The following is a 19,569-nucleotide window of genomic DNA, read 5'->3' on the forward strand; positions in this document are numbered from 1 at the left end:
GAATAGCATGCACTGCAGTGGAGCGGTGACGGATAGGGCTGCACATGGTTCGGTTTTCATCGGTTTTTGGCAAAACCTAAACCGAAATCAAAGTATTCGGTTTTTCAATAATGAAAACCAATGAAACCATATAGCATATTCTGTTTCATTGGTTTCGCTTTCTACTCGGTTTTATTAATAACCATACGGTTTTTGGTTAACCGAATGATTTATAAACAATAATGTGTCAGTGCTTTATAGTTTACACAAATAGTACACCCAATACTACAAGCGGCAGAAAAGTTTACTGGCAACATATCAGAGGCATAAATGACGAGCAACTAAAATGACATCAAAAGGCTTTAACTCGAATAATCCTCCTAAGAGTCCTAACCATTCATTAACTACAACTCATCAGTGTGAAAAGATTCATTCTGCTATGGTCAATATTAATCGTTTAACCAATTGGTTTTTGGTTCGGTTTTGAGATAAAACCTAAACCGAAACCAATACTTTTGGTTATCTGAAACTGACAACCATTAATAAACCATAGCAATATGGTTTCGGTTCGGTTTAAAATCTTCGGTTTTGGTTTCGTTTTTCGGTTCTGGTTCGGTTTTGTGCAGCCCTAGTGACGGATAACACTACTTCAATTTCAAAAAAAGTAAAATAATAATATAAAATAAATAAATTAAGATCATGTATTGTCTTTAATTTTGTTCAACTTTTGCTCTTTCTTCTTTTTCCTTTTTTGTTTTGTCTAAGACTTAGTCTAATGGTACTCCAAGATCCAGGATTTGGAGGAAAAAGCGTGGTCTAATGTGTCATTGTTACGGAGATTCCCAATTGATCCAAGCAATTGCTTGGATCTAATCTGGGTGCAATCCAGACACGCCATTAGAAATGGCACACCCAAAAAATGCTATACGCCATTACAAAAGGCGTGCTGTAGCATATTCAAAAATTTTGTTCCCTCGTACGTCGTTAGAAAAGGCGCGGCACGGTATTTCAAAAGGCGTCCACTGGTAACGCCATTACAAATGGCGCATCGTATTTATACTTATTTGACCTTTTTTCTCTAACACCCTATTTACACCCGCAGGTTATACGACAAACTATGTGCGTATACTTTCTACCAGGTTCCTACACCGGTTTACACTGTAATGTTAAACGACGAGTTATTTACATATACTTTCTCATATCCCAATTTAGTAGTTGAAAGCACTCAGACCAATCAATTTAAGCCGTTATCATTAAGTCATCTACACACTGTTTTTCACCACAACTTCGGATAAAAATCTCGTTATCCTTATCAACACACTGTAACAGAAAGATTCTGTAAAAGGGGATTTCATTTATAAATAATAACAATTATTTCCTATAAATACACTCCATCAACCACTCAAAGAAATACACCATAAAATTAGTGGCGATCCTTCTTGTATACCCGATTAAAAATGGATTCTAATCGCAAGGGAAAACAAATTGTGTGTGTAGAAGCAAACCAAATTTGTCCGCTTTGTTTCCTTGATGACCATTCAGCCATGCAATGCCCTTGGATGTATTCCAAGTGCTGCAAAAGGGTTGTGCTGGCATCAAATTGTTACTAGAATCGGGACCTGGACAGAGTAGGTACCTTCGTTGCCAATTCGACAATTGTCGTGAAGAAGCTCAGTGGTTGGAGGATGCAATCAAGTCCAGAGATGATAAAAAGATTAACGAACTTTGTAAAAACTTCAAACAAAAAGGGATGATTAAGGTTGAACATGAAAAGGGGGCGTCATGCCCAGTCACTGGATGTAGGTTTTTTATGAAACTGCATCGTTCTAAAGATAAGAACACCTATGATGCACATTTCTGGGAATGTCCTAGTTGTCATTTGGTGGAATGGGCCGAGTAAGTACATTTGAGTTTGCTCTTTGATTTATGGTGTTATATTTTGTGTTTATGATGTAATGTTTAATCATGTGTTTTATTCGGGTCAATGACGCCCGGTCTGTTGTAATGTTTATGATTTATGTACTGTGTGCTATTTACGTTTTTTATGTATGTTAACGTTTATTTGAGTTTCTCTATGTTTGTGTTATTTAAAACCTCCTTTTCATCCAGCGACCAACGTGTTGGTAAACACATTTTCTTCGGTGAATATTTGCACCTAAGTCGTCAAACTCCCCAACCACGAGATCCCAAACCACTTTATTCCATTCTACGTGTATGATAACAAATCAAAAGGTAAAACTGCATAATTCAATGCTCATCTATACACTGTTGTCTGACATCCAAGTGGCGGACAACTCCATCGGGTGTGATTTGAAAACACACTGTGACGAGTGATGATTGAAGATGTCAGAGACACTACTATTCCACATCTAATTTGTTGTACTATGTATCAGTCCTTATCTGCCAGATAACAAAAATAAATCACGCAACAGAAAATGACATGCAAAATAATGGCCGACAAGTGATGACACCTCTTGCTTGCAAGTTCCCCTTATTTCAAATCTATTCCTTTGTAGGATTTCAAAATTACGTTTAAACCCATTGTAAAATTTTATTATAAATCTTTGAAGAACGCGTCACAATTCAATTATCTCTGGAGGTTTAGTGCTCTCTAAACTCAACCAACAGATAAAGTATTTTCCCTCCCAATTTTTCAAAGTCACCTATTTTATTTCAACCACAATAATCACTCACGATGCCACAATTTACAATGCATGAAGATAACGCTCTAGTCATAAGTTATTGTAAGGTTGTAGATATGGATCATGATACAGAAAATCCTCAGGCGGGTATGGCGTTTTGGTGTCGAGTGAGGGAAGACTTTTTGATTCAAATTGGGAATGGAAGCGTTTGGTATTCTGCTATACGTATCCAACACCGCGTTAGCATGCTAAAAAGGATTTGTGGTCGTTTTAGGCAGTATCGGGTTCTTGCAAATGGTAATCTTGCCCAGGCGATGACCATGTATGAGGCGGAATTAGGGAAACCTTTCAAACATTTCGTGGCCAATTATTTTTTTGGTACTCACATATAAATTAAAATCTTGTTCTCTTGAGATGTTTATGCGTGGTTAATATTGTTTGTTCGAAATCGTAAAATGTTTATGATGTTATGTGTTTTCTTACTTATTGCAACAAGTAACGCACAACTTTTGAAATAACTACTTTTATTTTAAACCTCATAGTACATTAGAACAACATAATTAATTAGTCTCATGAGGGTTAAAATACAGATTTGACCCACAATAACTTTTGATGATGTTGTAATGTCTTAAGCCTCTTCTCCATTTAGATTTCCCAGAAACGGAGGAGGAATCTCCGCAATATCATATTCATCAGCAAATGTATTCTTAAATATTTCATATACCGTTCCATGTGTCCACAATCTACCCTCCGCCTCATATGCAGTTTTTCCCAGTTGGTACTGCGTAAAATTCATTTTTGGTGTTAGTATATGGTTAATGTGTGAAAAAATAACGTAAATGCAAATAGTTGTAATAAAACTTACAGCCGTGGCAACGTCATATCCCCCATCATCCATTCCCCGGATACTCTGTTTCACAAAGCCGACATATCTCTTAACATGTTTTTTCAACATGGTCACTCTATACTGTATTGACTTTATGTTTCTTGCATTCTCGTTGTTAATCTCACTTCTAAAATGTCCAAGTATTCGCTGCCAAAAACTAGTCGCATTAATGTTTATGTCGATAATAGATTCTCTAGCAACGCCACAATAAGCACGAATTAACGCGACATCCTCTTCGTTTGAAAATCCATCCATATTGTTTTATGAAAACTAAGAAGAACTTGGTATGATAGAATAAAAAAGGAGATGAGGGAAGTAAGACTATTGGAGGGTGTTTCTGTTAGACATAAACACACAATACTTATAGATTTTATGAGATGTGTTAGGTGGCTTCCCTTGCCTCATGCAAATGCCCCAAAAAAACCCTTCAATAATTTTAAAGACAATCACTGCTCTAAAATAGAGCACCACATTTCTGAAGGGGTGGTAACTGTTTTGCATACAAGATATCTAGGGAGGATACTCTATTTAGGTGGTTGATTGAATCACGTGGGTGGGGATACCAAGTAAAGAAAAAAGATATCTCCAAAAGTATGGAGATTCGTATCAAGATGTGTGGGCGGGTGCAATATTAAAATAATTATGTTTGGACAAAAAAGATAACACAACCAAAAAAAAAATAATAATGCATGGGAGAATCCAAGGGAAAAATTTCCTACTCACATGACACATCTGCATTAAGTATCCAACCAACTATCTTGCTGACTTTTACCACCCAAACCAATACATAATAACAAAGCTAGGAAATTAAAAAGAAGGGGAAAATTACATAAATATGAAAAAAAAGATGTCATTGTAATCTTGTGACATGTGATTACATAAAGATATATCCACAAGACCCGATTTTATGATGTCGTCACGCTTCGCGACTGGCTAAAAAATGGGGGTTCATATAGGAAAAGTGATGCCTCATGATGAGGTAGCAATTGTGATACAGAAATCTCTTTCCCTTCCTTTGTAGGTACAACTGTCCCGCATCAGTCTCCTGCAGAACATAAACATGTTGTAATGATAATTGTTATTTATGGAAACCAAAAATTTCAAAAGCATGTTGGCACTCACGCCGGTGAACCTACAATCTTATCTGCAGACCACCCTTCGGGAACATTGCGATATAGTGGTATCTGGATTGCAACAAAATAATTCACCTCCTTTTTTTATTGCGAATAGACGTGATTGTAAGGATTTCCAAGTACGAAGGTTGTGATTGCCAATTATATCGGTAAACTGTTGCGCAACAGACATCCAAAACTCGTTAGATTTCTCGACGGTTAATACGTCTGGATCATTAGAAACATTGCAGTAAGCTCGTGTTAGAGCTTCATCTTCCTGGGGTGTGTATTTGGTTGTCATTTCTTAGTTGATACTAGTATTAACGTTAAACCCCAAAGAAAATTTATAGTTTGTAGTGGAAATTGTTCACACCGGTTCCAAAGTACAGTATTTATAGGCTACATTTGATGCCTCCAGCAACAGTGAAAACCCCAAGATCTATTTATTTAATGGACCCACTAGTGACGATGTGCCATACTTACAACTAATAATGAACCCAATGACAACAGTATTTGGCCCCTACTTTTGTGAAAGAGTATTTTTGCTTTTTACAGATGACCCCACTAATAATTAAAAATATCCGGGAACATGTCGGAAGCGTAGGGGACGCCTAAGTTGGTGGGTAGGGGACGCCTAGATAAAACTATGGGGATGCTTTAAATTGTGCCTCTGCTGTCATTGTATAACAAAAATTGATGGTAATAAAAAAACACACGCAAGTGGATTGTTGTATACCTCACTTTTATTTTCTTATATAAACCAACACTGGTCGACATAATTTCATTGACAATACCTTGACACAACCTTTCCGGAACTAAAATAGTATTTTTTTCCCAAACGTATCAATCATCCTGAAATGGCCGACGAAGATCCCTGGGAAGGCTTTGATGAAGACGAGCCTGCAGCGGTGTTAGATAGTTACTCAGATGCCACACAAAAAAGTTCCATGGACTACTCAACAAACACACCAGTTGTGTCAAACATATCAAACCCATATGATAACCGCAATAAATCGGTTGTCGTTGATCTCACCCCATGTCCAATAGTGAAACATTCAGAGCGTTTAATCCATAACTCACGTGGTGCCTCTAGCAGTAGAAAAATCATCCCCGGACCTGCGGGAGAGCTTCAAAAGTTACAAGAACACAGACATCGTAGGATTGTAACGTGAGAGGCGGATGTATCTACACAAGTCCTCCAACGATTAGTTAGGGATGAAACTGAAGGTGTTAACGATCATCATTTCCAGACTAAACCTTGGTTCTTTGCACAACAATATTTCTCAGAGGGGAGAACCGCGTTGGGATCTATTAAACCAATAAACCAAAGAATCAAAAGGTTGGTTGTACTGGTGGAGGAGCAACGGAAAAATTTAGATGATTATTCTTTGAAAGTGAAGGTGCTTTGTCCATTTGGTTAATCAATTTAAATTTCGTGATCAATTGTGGGAATCGATTACTCATCGTTGGGTTTCTATTAAAACTGCAGGATCCAAGTGGTAAAATGGGGGCAAACGTCCATTGCAAGGTGATGGAACATCCAGACTATGGGAAGCATATTAGGGTTGGAGCGGTATTAGTTTTGAAGAAAATGGTTATATTTTCTCCAACGAAGAAAAACCATTGGATTAACATAACCCTACCCAATATCGAAGAGGTATGTTAAAAAAGGCTCCTATTAGATGTTATTTCATGAACCTTTTTGAAATAAAATTAATAACTTCATTTATGTTATACTGGTCATCCCATCGGAATCCACTGTTGGTGAGATACGTCGTCGGCAAGTTTGAGATAACTATGATAGAAACCAAATCCGTTTAAATTTAAAGTTTGGTGTTAATGTGGATTTTGTGGGTTAATTTGTTATCAACCCGCACGAGTTTCGTTTTTAATTATGTTTTTAGTTATGCACTGGGAATTATGTTTTTAAATTGTTGTTTTTATAAGGTACTACAATGTTTGAAATAAAAGTTGTCATTGTATAACGTAGTCGGTTACATCATTACAATAACTAAGAAAACACATTACCATTTGCAAGTACCCGGTAAACTTTTAAAACGACCAAAAATCCGAAATTAGCATGCTAACCCTATGTTGGATACGTTGGGCAGAAATACCAATTGCTACCGTTTCCAATTCAAATTCAAAAATATTCAGAAACTCAAACCCAAGGCCACATACTCGTTTCCGGATATAAAACGGCTGGATGATACAAACCAGTGGATCGATTGTCCCGTTGGTCATCTAACGGGATTCATTGTGCACGCCATTTCTAAAGGCGTGCTGCGCCGTTTCTAATGGCGTTTGCTTTGTAAATCGTTGGACCACCAACGTGACTATAAATCCGATGGTTCATAAACACCTGCCTGTTAATTAGTTCACAACGGTCAAATTTTGAAAACTCTATAAAAAATGTTTGGTTTCTACCAAACCAAACCCACCTCCACCATTTGCAAACCCCTACTATCCTATTGAATCAGTTTTTCTCATTCACACAACTCCGTCTCAATTATCAAAACTACAACTTCCCAATCTAACATGGATGATTATACTAGAGCTGAAGATGTGGCAATAATAGGTGCTTGGTGTGCAATAACGAGTGACCCGATTGTAGGTACTAATCAAGATTTGAGAGAGTTCTGGACCTGAATCGTAGCTGAATACAAGGCACAATGGCAGGTCGGGAGTACTAGATGTACTAAGTCCCTCCAGACCAGAGTAGGCACTTTGAAAAAAGAGGTTAAAAGGTTCGTTGGTCATGTTAGAAGTGTGTTCAGGGAAAACCCGAGTGGAAACAACCCCGAAAAAAATGTGAGTTCCGTTACATTTATTATTTCATATATAATTAATTTAGGGCAACTCACCACTAATACCAAATTATAAATTGAATGCAGTACCGGGATGGAGAAGTGTTATACGAGGAGGATGCAGAAAAACCAAAACGTTGGAAACATCAGAAGGTGTTTGAAATACTTAAGATGCACTTTCCCAGGGAATATGATCCATCGATTTTAGATCCTCAAACTTCAAACATAGCCACCCAACAAAGACAACCAATGAGCGGGATGGAAGATGATGATGGATAGTTTCGGGATTCACAAAGCACACAAGGAGATTCATCAGACTACGGTGGAAGAACCGCATTTTATGGGGATCAGAGTCAGCGTCGGGGTCCTGGGAGGGACCGGGCCAAAAGAAATAGAGCATAAGCCGTAAGAACTACTAAAGGACTGAGCCAGACTTTAGAATATTTTAAACAAAGGGATGAACAAAGGTTACGACGAGATGAACAAAGGTTTCAATGGGAGCAACAACAAGCTGAAGAAAGGTTGAATTTTCTCCGCACCGATGACGGTGGTCCATCGATTAGAAATTTAGCAGCGAGCAATGCGTTGCTAGCAGTGAACAGGCAGCGTGAAATCGACATGAATATAATGAATATTGATTTGGAAAAAATATCCGACGAAAGCCAAAGGGAGTATTTTGTGGGACTTAAAAATGAAATTATGATTCGCCAGGGTTCTACTCGTCGTTTTACCTAAATGTATAACATTTGGTTGCCTTTATGTGTTTTTATTAATTTATAACGATCATTATTAGTGTGCCAATATGTAATTTGGTTTTATATGAGCTTGTCTAAGTTGTTAATTTCCCAATTATAAATTATTTCCAATGTTGTAGTAACTTAATTAGTTGTACCTCAGATGCTCCTTGAACTTTTAATTATAATGAAAACACCTACAAAAGATTTGCAATTAAAACAACCAATTTTAAGAAAATCATTCCATTAAAAGTATAACACCATTCGACATTGTACGCCGGAATAGCGTCCTTAAGAATCTCGTATAAATCATCATACTTGAAAGGCCTCTTTGAATCGGCGCGAAAATGAATCCTGGCTCTTGTTTTCTGTAGATGTTAATAAAAAAAAATACATTATTCGGCAATCATATTTATAATTTAACAGCTGACACTGGGTATTTCAGAAAGGATATGACTACTAACCCGAGCTTCGTATGAAAGTGTAGGAAGGGATATGTTTACATAAAGCAGACATGTAACAAAAGCTTCAACATCGGCATTCATCAAAGCAAATCTTTTTCTAATCGAGGCTGTTGTTATGCCATTATCATTTCCGGTATTACCTTCAAAGTTCTGTAAAACACGGTTCCAAAATACATTTTCATTATCCTCTACCCCCATTAGTTGACCATGATTTGTTACTGCAACCCAAGCTCCCACAACTCCTAAATCTTCGGCACTACTGAACCGCATGGTTTATATGATTCAAAGTACGTACAACTATGTCTCGCAAGTTATGTGAAAGTTGAATGGGTAATTTGGTAGACCTTTAATAGGAAGGTCGAGATATGTTTCTGCAAGAGGAGTAAAACACTCTGTGGATATGATACTGAAGGGTAAGCTTACTGGCGTTTTTATAGTATCACCCCCCAATACCAAAGGGACGCTTATGAACATGAATGGCCGTTTATAAATGGTAACAACCCTAATGTGAATATAGGGTCATTTGTAAATAGGGAGAATACCGTTTCAAAGAAATTGAGGTCAATAACTGTTACCGCGCGTGTTGTTCACCAGTTGTACATAGCCGATATCATAAAAATGGATTACACAAACGGTACAAATAAGTAACTATGAAAAGCATTATAGTTTCATACAAACTGAAACCGAGTTTAATACATATTATAAAAGAGTTTAATAAATAATAAAACAACACCTGATAGTGTTATATGTAATAAAGTAAAAATGCATAAAAAGTCTTAGAAAATAAAACATGATTACGGAGTATTGGGAGGTTAAACACAATTGCAGTCTACTCTCCGTTCTGATAAAAGTTATCATCATCACTTGGATAAATATCAGCGTCCTCATCCACATCAGTGGTACCATGATCTGAAATTGGGAGGGCATCATGCACCTCCACGTGGCCGACTTCTCCGTCTCGCAATCCTTGAATGTGACGCTGCCAGATGTGCTCCGTTATATCTGCTTGCAAGTGTCTCCAGCGGGCATGGCTTCTATAACAAGCACGCGCTTCAGTCACGTTACCTTGTACCAGAGGTGTTTCTTCTTTTCCATCATACCTCGCCCATAACCTATCACGATATTCATACTCCACACACATGTTATGAATTATTGTACAAGCTCTCATAATTGTGTTTAAGTCACGAAGAAACCAGTAACGACAAGGATTCCTAATTATACCCCATTTGGATTTTATACCCCCAAAAGCAGGCTCCACATCCTTCCGCTTCGTAGAGTGGTATTCATTAAATTTCTTATGGATTGCCGGCATAGTCTGACGTCTCTTATAACCATGAACAACCCCAGGAATTTCATTATAGATTCCGTCAACCAAATAGTATCCATGTCTGTACACGTGACCGTTGATGCGAAATTCACAAGGAGGATCCAACGCGTTCTTCTCTCTATCAAACAAACCCGACTGGTCCAAAGCATTTAAGTCATTGTTAGCACCGGGCGCACCAAAGTAACAGTGCCAGAACCATCTGTCGTATGATGCAACAGCCTGTAAAACAAGATTTGGTTTCTTATACTGTCCAACGTGTCGGCCTTCTTCGTCAGTAGGACAACACCTCCACTCCCAATGGGTACAATCGAGGCATCCAAGCATTCCAGGAAATCCACGAGCCTCATTCTCAGCTAATAGCCTCTTTGTATCTTCGGTTGTTGCGCGCCTCATGTAACGATCGTTAAAAAGCCAAAGTAATGCATCCATAAACTTTTTTACGTACATGTATATTGTAGACGCAGACATTCCAGTGTAATCGTCAAGGCTATCAGCCGCCACCCCCTTCGCTAAGTGTTTCATGACAGCGAGCATTTTCATATGAGGGGAGTGACCCGGAATGTTACAAGCATCCCTCCGTTGCCGAAAGTCCTCATCTTGGGCGCACATTTCTGGTAATAATCTAAGAAATAGTTCTCTGGGCAAACCGTGGCGGGCCTTAAAACGCTTAGGTCCAAATCTGCAACCCGGGTTGAAGTAGTCCTGCATCATCCTAGCATCCGCTTCTACACGGCATCTGTTTATGCTTCTTCTAGTCAAAACAACCGTTGGTTCTGGTTGGTGCAAATCGTGCGCCTCCTGCAACACTTCCTGATACATGATTGTGTAATCTCCATGACTATCATCAAGGTACCGTTCGGTGTATGATGACGGTTGGGGGTATGCAAACTCTCTCCGTTGTCGCATATATCTAGCGATAATTGAATCCATAATACAGCTAAAATAAAGTCAACTTTTTAATTTTTATGTATCAAGACATGGCATACAAATTTAACTGTGTAGTTTGTTCTAAAATATACTATGAAAGACACTTAAATTTAATAAGACGAAAAAACATAATATGTATAAGACGATGTGCAACTAAGATTAAGATATACAAACTACATATTAAATAAGAACATACATTTACAAACATGTACTAAACCATAGCTAATTAACACCTTTTTAACTAGTTTCACTACATAGGAGGAAAAAACTGGGTGTTTGGCACAACATCCATATCATCACTATCTTCACCTATCTGGCCACTACCATGAACACTACCCTGCCAACTCCCACCTAAGCTTAGGCCTAACAAATCAAAAGAGTTTAGTGAATCACTGTTATTTGGCGAGCTCTGCTCCATTGGCGTGGGGGGCTGAACATGAACGTTACTTTCAAGACCGTAAGGGACATAACACGCATTAGATGTACCAGGATCTCCTGTTTGTCGCTTACGACGACGTTGGGTTTCCTCCAATGATACACCCGCGTCATAAGTGCGGGCATTAATATGTTCTTCCTGACTATGATGTGTAGTGGTGGTGTTATACAAGTCTCGTCGACGAGACTCATCGAACACTGTCTGTCTAGTAGAGAGGAGGCACCGGTAAGTGTCCGCCGCAAACTGGGCCGTTTCTTCCTAAAAAATTAAGATTAAGTTTGTTAACATACTAATGTAATAAGGTATACTTCTCAAATGAAAATTATAATGGAAAATAACTGGTCTAACCTTTGAGACATTCATATTAGAAAAATTGTATGGGTTTGGTTGCCTCGAGACTGGATCTAGATCTTCAAACGAGTCTTTGTAGAATGGCACATCCCATTGTACGCTTGGTAGTTGTGTCATGGACGGTCCGGCTTGGTGGTATTTGTATGACTGGGAAGACATGGTAGGTGGTGGGTACTGGGGCATCAAACTCCGGGGTATACCAATGTGCCCCACTCCAAGATCATCACGTGTGTTTAGGTGAGCTGTTTCTGTCAAAAGAGCTCCCACGCTATGACTTGTCCAAAACTGAGAATATAAGTCTGAGAGACATAATTAAAGTGGTCACCATTGACAAGCTCCGTCTGACTAGACACCGTATCTAGACTAGGGGGATTACATGGGATAACTATTACCCCTGCAACCTGCCTCATACATCTCTCAGCCAAATAAGAAGTAACTCTTGTTCCGTCCTTAACATCCTTGAAAACAAATCTCCTCTTAGACATCTCAAGTGTTATCTGAAAGTGTTCAGTTTGTTGGTGTGAGCTATCCCCGAACCAAGGATCCCAAATTAACGCGTCTCCCATCCTCATGTCTATCTGAGCACGTGAATCAGACACAGAGTGTTTGTGAAGATCTACCTGTCCCCCCCACTTAAGGTTCGTGCCACAAAATAAAGAAATAGCTGGGTGTGCATCAAGTTTATCATCTTCTAGGTCGTCTTTTAGAACAGGCTGACAATTACGAAAATAAAAATAATACCAGAATTCCAAGATCATCCACATCCCACCCATATCTGATCGTACGCACAAACTCCATTCATCCATATGTTTGTACAAATTACCCAAAATTGGAGTACCCCAATCATAAGAACCTACCTCTTCCAAATCATCCAACACTGAACACCACCGTTTATCTACTGTACCGGTACAATTGGGAATAAAAAAAGACCCAATATACCAAAGAAAGAACTTCCTAGTCAAATCATCGGAAATATCAGTGTTATCAGCAGGAGGTTTCCTACTTACTATGTAATTATCCAAGTGAGAAAGACGGATGGTAAGTGCCTTTGACTCATAGTCGCCACTTTTCTTCTCAAAATGTTTTTTAACTGCTAAATGATCTAACACACCCCGTAATTATTTATCATCCATAGCTACAATTTCTTCAGACGTGGGTGTTTCGATTGGTAATTGTGGGATTGGTTTACCTCCTCCAATTGGAATACCGGTCAACCAATAGAAATCTAGAGGGGTCAAACCTATCTCAAACTCATGGAAATGAAAGGTTCTAGTCTTCTTCCACCACCTCTCAAGTAAAGCTTCAATTAATCCATTATCCGCATACTTAAATTTAAATTGAAACACGGAAGAAAAGCCACACATATGAAGCAAGAGCAGTGCACGAGGGTTATTAGCAACCACAATCTGGTAAAAATCATTTACCGTGGTCCAGCTACCCCTAAATTTAAAACGTCTATGCTTCAAGTTCTCACATTTATGCTGTAAACGGACATTATTCTGAGATATTTCAGATAACTTCTCAAACCTAGACAAATCGATATGCTCCATAATTGCCTAAAACAAACAATAACCACAATCAAAATTTTAATAACAAACAAACATCCACCGGTATTATCTATGCACAATCAAATTCACATTACGTATGAACAACCCCCATATGAAAACATCAAACAAAATCATATTGTCAACATCATATTCACCCATGTAATCTTCCACACATTATATATGCCCAATTCAACTACAATCATTCAAATAACGCCATTGGAGGATTCAACTTCAATCAATCAAATAATTTGTGTTTCACCTAAATTAACCCAAATATCCAAAACCCTAATTTCAAAGGAATAATTTTCAAATCAATTAAAATTTTGTGTTACTATTCCATGACAATATAAACAATTCAATGATCCGATTATGAGTAACTATCATGAACAACAAATAAAGAAAATCAATCAAAATTAAAATTTGTTACCTAGTTTTGATTTGTTGATGAAAATCAACAAAAATACCACCCAAAGCTTCCCCTTATCGGCTGGAACAAACCCTATTGAGATTATACCTAAACACCCACCAATTTTTTACGACACACCATTGAATCTTCTTAACCCGTTTCTTATTTTTTGTTGAAAGAACTAAACATACAGAAGAGAAGAAGAGAAGAGGAGAAGAGAAGAAGAATCGCTGCGTGTTTCAGGATTTAACCCGGACACGCCATTACAAATGGCGTGTGTACCGGTCAACGAAGTCAATACGCCATTCCTAATGGAACGTGCTCTTATTTCAATGATATGCCATTTCTAATGGCGTGTCGCGCCAATTCTAAAGGCGTTCCAGTGTCGGATCCTGGGTTACCACTGCGGCTAGGTAAAGCGTTTTGCTGATGTGGTTCCAGGATTCAGCTTGAATCCTGGAGGACCATTAGACCCAGTATAAGAAAGAAACTATATCCACCGTAACTATTAATCATCAAGCAGTTGCCTTGGGTGATTGCAATTGTATACCCGTTCTCCCCTTTTCCTTAGCAGATCGCCAACGAGCTCCCAAAACTTATTTATTTGGCAGCCGTACCGAAAAGAGATTGTCCTTACGAGATCAAAAATGTACATCTAGTATTACTAACGTTTTTGGAGACATGTTATATTAAGTAGATTCGATCAATACTTTATAATAGCGTGAGTATCTTTTTTACTACTTAAAATCAATTGGAATTGTTGGAATGTTGGTCGGCCCTAGTACTGCAGCAGTCATCTAGTCTAATTATATGGATGGCTCTAAGATTTGTCATCCTGGCAATCTGGCCTGTTAGATCATGTTTGACCAAGTACAAAGTATATTTTACATCAATTAGGCGTCACTGAGAGCTGGATTTTAATGCTTCATGTTCATGTTACAAGCGTCATTTTGGGATATGGTATTGAAAAATTGTTGGAATTTTGATCGAGATAAAAGCTAATCAGATGACTTGAGGTTGTTTAGCTGGCAATCAATCGCTTACTCTTGGAAACCATCAGGGCTTTGCATAATTGGGCTAGTAGGTTGTTTGAGAATCCTGCTCATTGGAAATAATTGGGAATTTATGTTGCCACACATAACTGTTACACTCTTAATCCTTTGTTCATTAAGTGCCTGATGTACCATATGGTGGATTTAGGTTCAATATATGTTATTGTTTTCATGCTTGAGGCCGTAACTACATCTTAACATTATTCAACTGAAATTAAGTGCTTGAGGCCCTACTTGTGGTTTTTAATATGTTCTCAAGCCCTATTTGTTCCTTTTTGTTTCAACACATCTTGACATTTGAACCATATATATCTGCCCTGTGTGGTTTCTCTGATATGTTTAGTTATGCTTGGTAGAGCTTTGATATCCATGGTAGAGTTTTGAAAGAAGACCTTTCGGTACTCATTGAGATCCCATTTCCAGTGATCACAAAATAGGAAATCCACATATGTCAGCTTCTGTTCCCATCTGCTCTAAAGCTTATTGATGTTTTATTATTCTACAAAGATGCCATATTAACTTTATTATTTTATTGTTCAGTTGAGATGCCATATTAACTCAACTATTTAAACATACGAAACAAAGTTTATATTTCATGGTAATTAGTTGTATTTAATCCTAGTTTCTCTCATTACATAGTGAACATATACATGTTTTGATTTTGTGTAATTCATATACTTTGGTTTTTTATTTTAACCAAGGAGATATGGATACATACGATCCAGTTTCTCTTAGGAATTATTAATGCAATCCAGGATTGGTGAAGGTGAAGTTGTCTCACCTTTCTATAGCTTAATTCAATGTGTTCGAATCGTTTTTAAGAATCCATGACTAATCTTTCGTTTTTTGCTTTTAAATCAAGATGCAGAGTTGCCTATATATCTCTCTTTATCTATGCTCACCTTTTCTCTCTTCTTTTTGTGGTAAGATTCTTGACCAGGTAACTTTAGATCTTTCATGGAGTTAATATTTGTCTTTTCAGGTAGCGTCCCACCAATTTTCAGGTAGAAAGATCTGAACAGGAATGATAATAAATGGAAGTAGTCGTCAAAAGATGCGGCAAGCGAAATTGGAAGTTCAGATAATACCATGGCACAGATAATTGCTAGACTTGTCTGCCAAGATGGGATTATCCGACCCAAAGTATTTTGTTGCAGTTGCCTTTGTTTTAGTACCAAAGGTGAATCTTTTTCTTTATGAAGTGAACACATGTATGATATATGTATAGATTTAATTCAACATACTATAATATCGTTAAGGCCGGTTCCTATGGGGTAAGGCATAAAAGTAGTGTTGCCATGCCAAATATTAGGTAAAACTGGCAAATCTGTTTCTCCACTATGGAATGCCAAATATTAGGTAAACCATGGCATGGTAAATCTGTTTCTCCACTATGGAAAAACTGGCAAATATTAGATAAAACTGGCATGGTAAATCTGTTTCTCCACTATGGAAAAACTGGCAAATATTAGATAAAACTGCCAAATATCAGATAAAATAATATATTTGTTATGATAAGTGAAACCCTTGTTAATAAAAATATTATTTGTATGTGTAGGGGGGGTATTTATTAGATTTTAATATATTTAGTGGGATCCGTACAGGGTAAAAGTAAGTATTAAAATAAAAAAAAAAGTAGGAGAGATAGTGTTTTAAAATATTCTAAAATGACTTAACTGTGGAGTCTCAACCGCCAGAGGTAATGCCACTTGGCCAGGCCTGTTTGCCGATTAGCCAGCTCCATAGTGGGTGCAAAATGGCGAACTTGAGAGTTTTCCATGCCCATAGAAACCGATCTAAGCCCTTGTTTTTACCTTCCCCTGGCCTATAATAATATATGAGGGGCCATACAGAAAGAAGAGACACAACAAGCAAATTTAAAACTTCGTTGGCATTAGCATCACTAAGTTGGTTGACAGCCTGTACAAGAATGATCAATAGCTGTATGAAATCACTCTGACACTGCAAAACTTAAAACCCAAAGTATCTCTATAAAAAATACAAATATCTGAAGAAGTTCCTTCCACCAGCACCTCTTTGAGGTATCTCCTTACTGGGCGCAGGTTCTTCACTATTCACAGCTGGGTGGACATGAGTGCTAGTAAGGACTTCCTTGAAACTGAAAAGCGCCAATTTATGAGAGGATCATGCACAAAAGCCTGTGAACAAATAGACATAACCTCAAAACATTCTAAAAGAACAACTTACAGGGTCAATATGCAATAGGTGCAAAAGAAACCATTTGTTGCCAAGCTACTTGGATTACAAGTTGTGAATAAAAATTCTTAATCTTGATATTGGGTCGAGGATATATTACACTTCTGCGACCAGGGCAGAGCAATTTTACAATTTATAAACTCACCATCAACACCATTGTCCAGAAATGAGTTTGTCCATCCACATGGCATGGCAAACTATCAAATTAGGCTAGTCTCATTGGAGTTGCCTTAACGTCCATATTTATTAAATTGATCACTTTATCAAGCTAACAGAAAAACAACAACCAATAGTAAATCAAAATAAATAAAGTTAGTTCCAAAACATGTAATAACTAACCTTAAGTTAGTCCAGTTCTCAGACTGGTCCTTGTCATATTGCTAAATTTGGCATTCAAACTATAGCACATATGCTATCATTTAGCTTTAGCAAGGACCACCGTGAACAAAATTATAGCATAACATACTTATAATTACAATTCCATGTCATTCACATACAAAAAAAATCAACCCAAAAACATTGTTCAGATTATTGTACAATCCTACAAATATCAATATGTTAATGTTACTGCAACCATAACCCAACAGATAAATTAAAATTAATATCAATTTGTTCCTCAATAATATTCCCAAAATTAATTTGAGTCAGTCTATAAGTTCGAATTTGTCCATGTTTGATTGTTAACGAGCCAGATCTATTTGAAATTATAATTTTCAATAACCCAAATTATGCATGTTAGTTGAAAAAAATTACTAAAAATGGTTAAAAAAAAACATTCAAAGACCGTTTTTATATCTTCTATGATACCTCCGCCCCACTCTTTTTTTTTTATTCACTTTATATATGGGGCGGGCTTTATACCTCCGCCCCATTTTTTTTTGTTGTTTTTTGTTCTTTTTTGTTTTGTTTTTTGGAATCTCATCGGGCGTACGTATAGTTTACGCCCCACACCAGGCGAACGTATAGTACATGCTCGATCAAATTTAGTCTTCTACCCGTAACGTCACACACCAGACTAAACTCAAATTTGATCGTTTTTTTTTGGTCTTTAATCTTTGGTTATACTCGCACCACTGCAGTTGCTCTAATGCCATAAAATTACAAAGTTAACTGTGTATCGCCCGATATAATCACTTAGCGAGGTGCATCGAGACCCACCCGCTTCGCATTAGGATTTGTAGGAGAGTCGATGATACCTCATCTGCATCTGGATTTCTCACTACTTTTTTGAGGAGAGTCGATAATACCTCCAAAGTTCCAAACACACAAATACGGTAAGGGTCAGTCATACCCTAGACATATAAACGGGGGACATCAGCCATTAGGATTAGGGTTCTGTTCGTTTTATTTAGGTGTCTGAGACGAGAGATAGGGAATCAGCAGAATGAGAGCAATTTGGAAGAGCATCTCAACTCCTAAAATTCGCTTAATCGAAGGAGGATTTCCCCTCCTCGTCACTTTAGTGATGGGTCAGAATCAGATATTAAAGATAACCAGGAGAAGAAGATGGTGGTTAAGTTAATGGAGGGAGATTTTTGGGGGACATCGATTCTGCGGTGGAGACATCAGATCATCGATGTGGTGTGCACGGATCGTTCGAGCTTTGAGTTCTGGAAAACAGCTGCTTTTCCTCGGATATCGGTCTGGACCGATTGGGTGGAATCTGAGTTGGATCAATGGGTGGAAAAGAATGAAAAAGAGCGGCCTAGAGGCTTAGAAGCAAGATGGACATATCTGCGGGATTTACTGCATGCTGTAGGAATGGACACTCGCAATCATCCACAATTACTATCTATGCGGTATACACGTCGCGGTGTGCAATTAAAAATTGCTTCACCTGAAAAAGGATTAACAAGTATCAGCAACATAAGATTAAAAGGTGGTGTTTTTCGGTATACATTACCAAGACAAACCGTGAATGGTTGGGTATGTATTAGCACCTGGAACACATTTCTTCTTTAGAATCCAGTCACTAGAGAAAGGTCTGACTGGATTGAAACTACTGTGGTTCGCGAAAAAGAAAATCAGGAGGAGGAGAATAGACGTGTAAACGACTGCATTGAGCTCGGATTTTGTCCAAAAAGCAATCAACATAAAGTCATTTGCATATCAAGTGGTATAAACAAAAAGTCTAGTGCACCTGAGTACTGTCCAGTGGCTGGTGATGCTGATCAACAAGTTGACGCTGAAGACCAAATTGTTGAAATCTTGACGGTTGGTGAAAATACATGGAGAAGAATTGATGCAGTCCCACCCTATTGCGTTGGAAGTGAGAGTGCCCATGTGGAAAGGCCTTATTATGTAAATGGTTCTATGTATTGGCGATTCCAGTATACTAGAAACGGAGGTGAAGTAGTCATGGGTTTTGATTTTGAGACCGAAAAATTCAGAGTTATTCCAATCCCGGAAGCTGCTGCCTTTGAGAACTTTAAACGCACACAACCTATTCAGTTGACAGAAGTTGATGATTGCATAGCTGTAGTGGATCATCATCCATCGCCTCAATCCACTTCCCTATGGATACTTAATGAAGATGCAGATGGTGGCATTGAGTGGGTCGAAGAGCAGTTCATAATACCCCATGACACAACATGGAATTACAAAGGAAATGCTTCTATTGAAGTTCTTAGAGGAGCAAATTTAATCTTCGTACAACCGGAAAATTCTGACGGTTTTTATTAT

General features: G+C 37.9%; 1 protein-coding gene across 1 annotated transcript; it reads right to left on the bottom strand.

The window, feature by feature from the left end:
- Nucleotides 1-9,453: 9,453 nt before the first annotated feature.
- Nucleotides 9,454-10,881, bottom strand: LOC113331319. The gene has a single exon (XM_026578040.1). The coding sequence runs from the start codon at nt 10,879-10,881 to the stop codon at nt 9,454-9,456; it is 1,428 nt and encodes a 475-aa protein (XP_026433825.1).
- Nucleotides 10,882-19,569: the final 8,688 nt, after the last annotated feature.

Source organism: Papaver somniferum, unplaced genomic scaffold (genome assembly GCF_003573695.1).
Source record: "Papaver somniferum cultivar HN1 unplaced genomic scaffold, ASM357369v1 unplaced-scaffold_125, whole genome shotgun sequence".
Classification (NCBI taxonomy): Eukaryota; Viridiplantae; Streptophyta; class Magnoliopsida; order Ranunculales; family Papaveraceae; genus Papaver; species Papaver somniferum.

Bases quoted from the DNA above. Each gene is read 5' to 3' on its own strand.
- LOC113331319 (XM_026578040.1), bottom strand. From the start codon at position 10,881: ATGGATTCAATTATCGCTAGATATATGCGACAACGGAGAGAGTTTGCA.